This window comes from Aplysia californica, unplaced genomic scaffold (genome assembly GCF_000002075.1).
Source record: "Aplysia californica isolate F4 #8 unplaced genomic scaffold, AplCal3.0 scaffold00507, whole genome shotgun sequence".
Taxonomy (NCBI): domain Eukaryota; kingdom Metazoa; phylum Mollusca; class Gastropoda; order Aplysiida; family Aplysiidae; genus Aplysia; species Aplysia californica.
The window spans coordinates 288,249-289,683 of NW_004797777.1; the positions used below are offsets into that span (position 1 = coordinate 288,249).

General features: G+C 40.6%; 1 protein-coding gene across 1 annotated transcript in view; it reads left to right on the forward strand.

Annotated features, from left to right (window-relative positions):
* Positions 1-1,435, forward strand: part of LOC101853640 (probable G-protein coupled receptor 158) — an 18,169-nt gene that overhangs the window by 10,840 nt on the left and 5,894 nt on the right. Inside the window, exon 7 of the mRNA XM_013086804.2 lies at positions 1,104-1,215. Coding sequence (XP_012942258.2) covers positions 1,104-1,215 — 112 coding nt within the window. The remainder of the gene's footprint in view (positions 1-1,103; positions 1,216-1,435) is intronic.

Consider the following 1,435-nt stretch of genomic DNA (forward strand, 5'->3'; position numbering starts at 1 on the left):
ATATATTTCAGTAAGTAAATACACAAAACAAAGAGAAAGAAAAAGTTTCTAAAACCGCTGAAGGCTTCTCCAGGAGAGACTATTTCACAATTGGTCGCTTTTAAGGACAAGCGTCACATTCCCTTCCCTACTTGCCTTTCTTTTTTTTATATATATAATGTAGGGGTTGTCCGCCCTCTTCGACACAATTTAAGGCATTAATTAAGCGGGCTTCCTATCCTGCCTCTCTGGGTTAACCCCGGACTGATGAGGGGGATTACACACAACATCCCAGCAGCAAGACCGAGACGCTTGATAAAAAATGTCTCCCCACTCAGGAATCGAACTCGTGTCTCCTGAGTGCGACAATGAAGCGCTACACTTCAACATGTTCTTATGAGTGGCACTGCTCATTCTTATTTGAATGATGATAGTCAGTCCAGGAGAAATCTTGGAGGCGAAGTGTTGAGTATTCTTTGTATCATTTTTTAAAAATTATCTTTATCTACTGGCGGAAAACTACTACTACTACTACTACTACTACTACTACTACTACTACTACTACTACTACTACTACTACTACTACTACTACTACTACTACTACTACTTCAAGGCGATAGTCAGGGTGTAGACTGAGAATTTTCTATTAGGCGATGATGGAATCAGTTAGTCAGTTAGTTCGTTTCTTTCGTTAGGTTGGTAGGTAGGTAGGTAGGAAGGTGGGTAGTTAGTAAGTCAGTACAGTTAGTTAACTATTTCGTTCGTTCTTTTGTTAAATAGTGGAAGAAAACATAATACGTAAACGCTAAAGTGCAATGACACTAACAACTTGCTGCCGTTGGTTCTCGTGGCCTAGAGGTTAAGGTGTTCGCCTCTCATTCAAAGGTACCTGGTTCGAATCCGGGTAGCGACCTTCGTGGTCCAAAATCGATAAGAGTAGGCTTCGGCCACCACCCGTGCAAAATTCAATATTTGTTACTAACTGAAAATGTTAAATGTGTCCCGTGCGCTCACATGACCTAGTTATGCAGTTGCGAGCGCTGTAATACACTTGCCACAAAAAAAACTTTAAAAAACTTGCTGCCGGTATATAACGTGCGTATCCCATGTGTCTTTGTTCCCAGGATATTTTTACGAGACCCGTTCCCAACCAACCCCGACCTGGTGTACTTAGTGCTGTTTATTCACACCCAACTCACCACAACCGTCACACTGGCTTTTCTCTTTGGGAGCAAAGTAAGTTTGTTTATGTCTCTGGTTGTTTTGTTTGAGTTTGGGTTTTTTGGTTGATATTTTTTTAAATGTTCGTTTAAACTTTTGAAGTCAATCCAATGGTCCAACAATAACTGCTCATCACCCTCTGCCCTCAGACATCATACAATCCACCCCCTCCCCCTCCTCTTCCCCAACAAAAATAGCATATATTATATATGTGGTTATATATATATAATATATA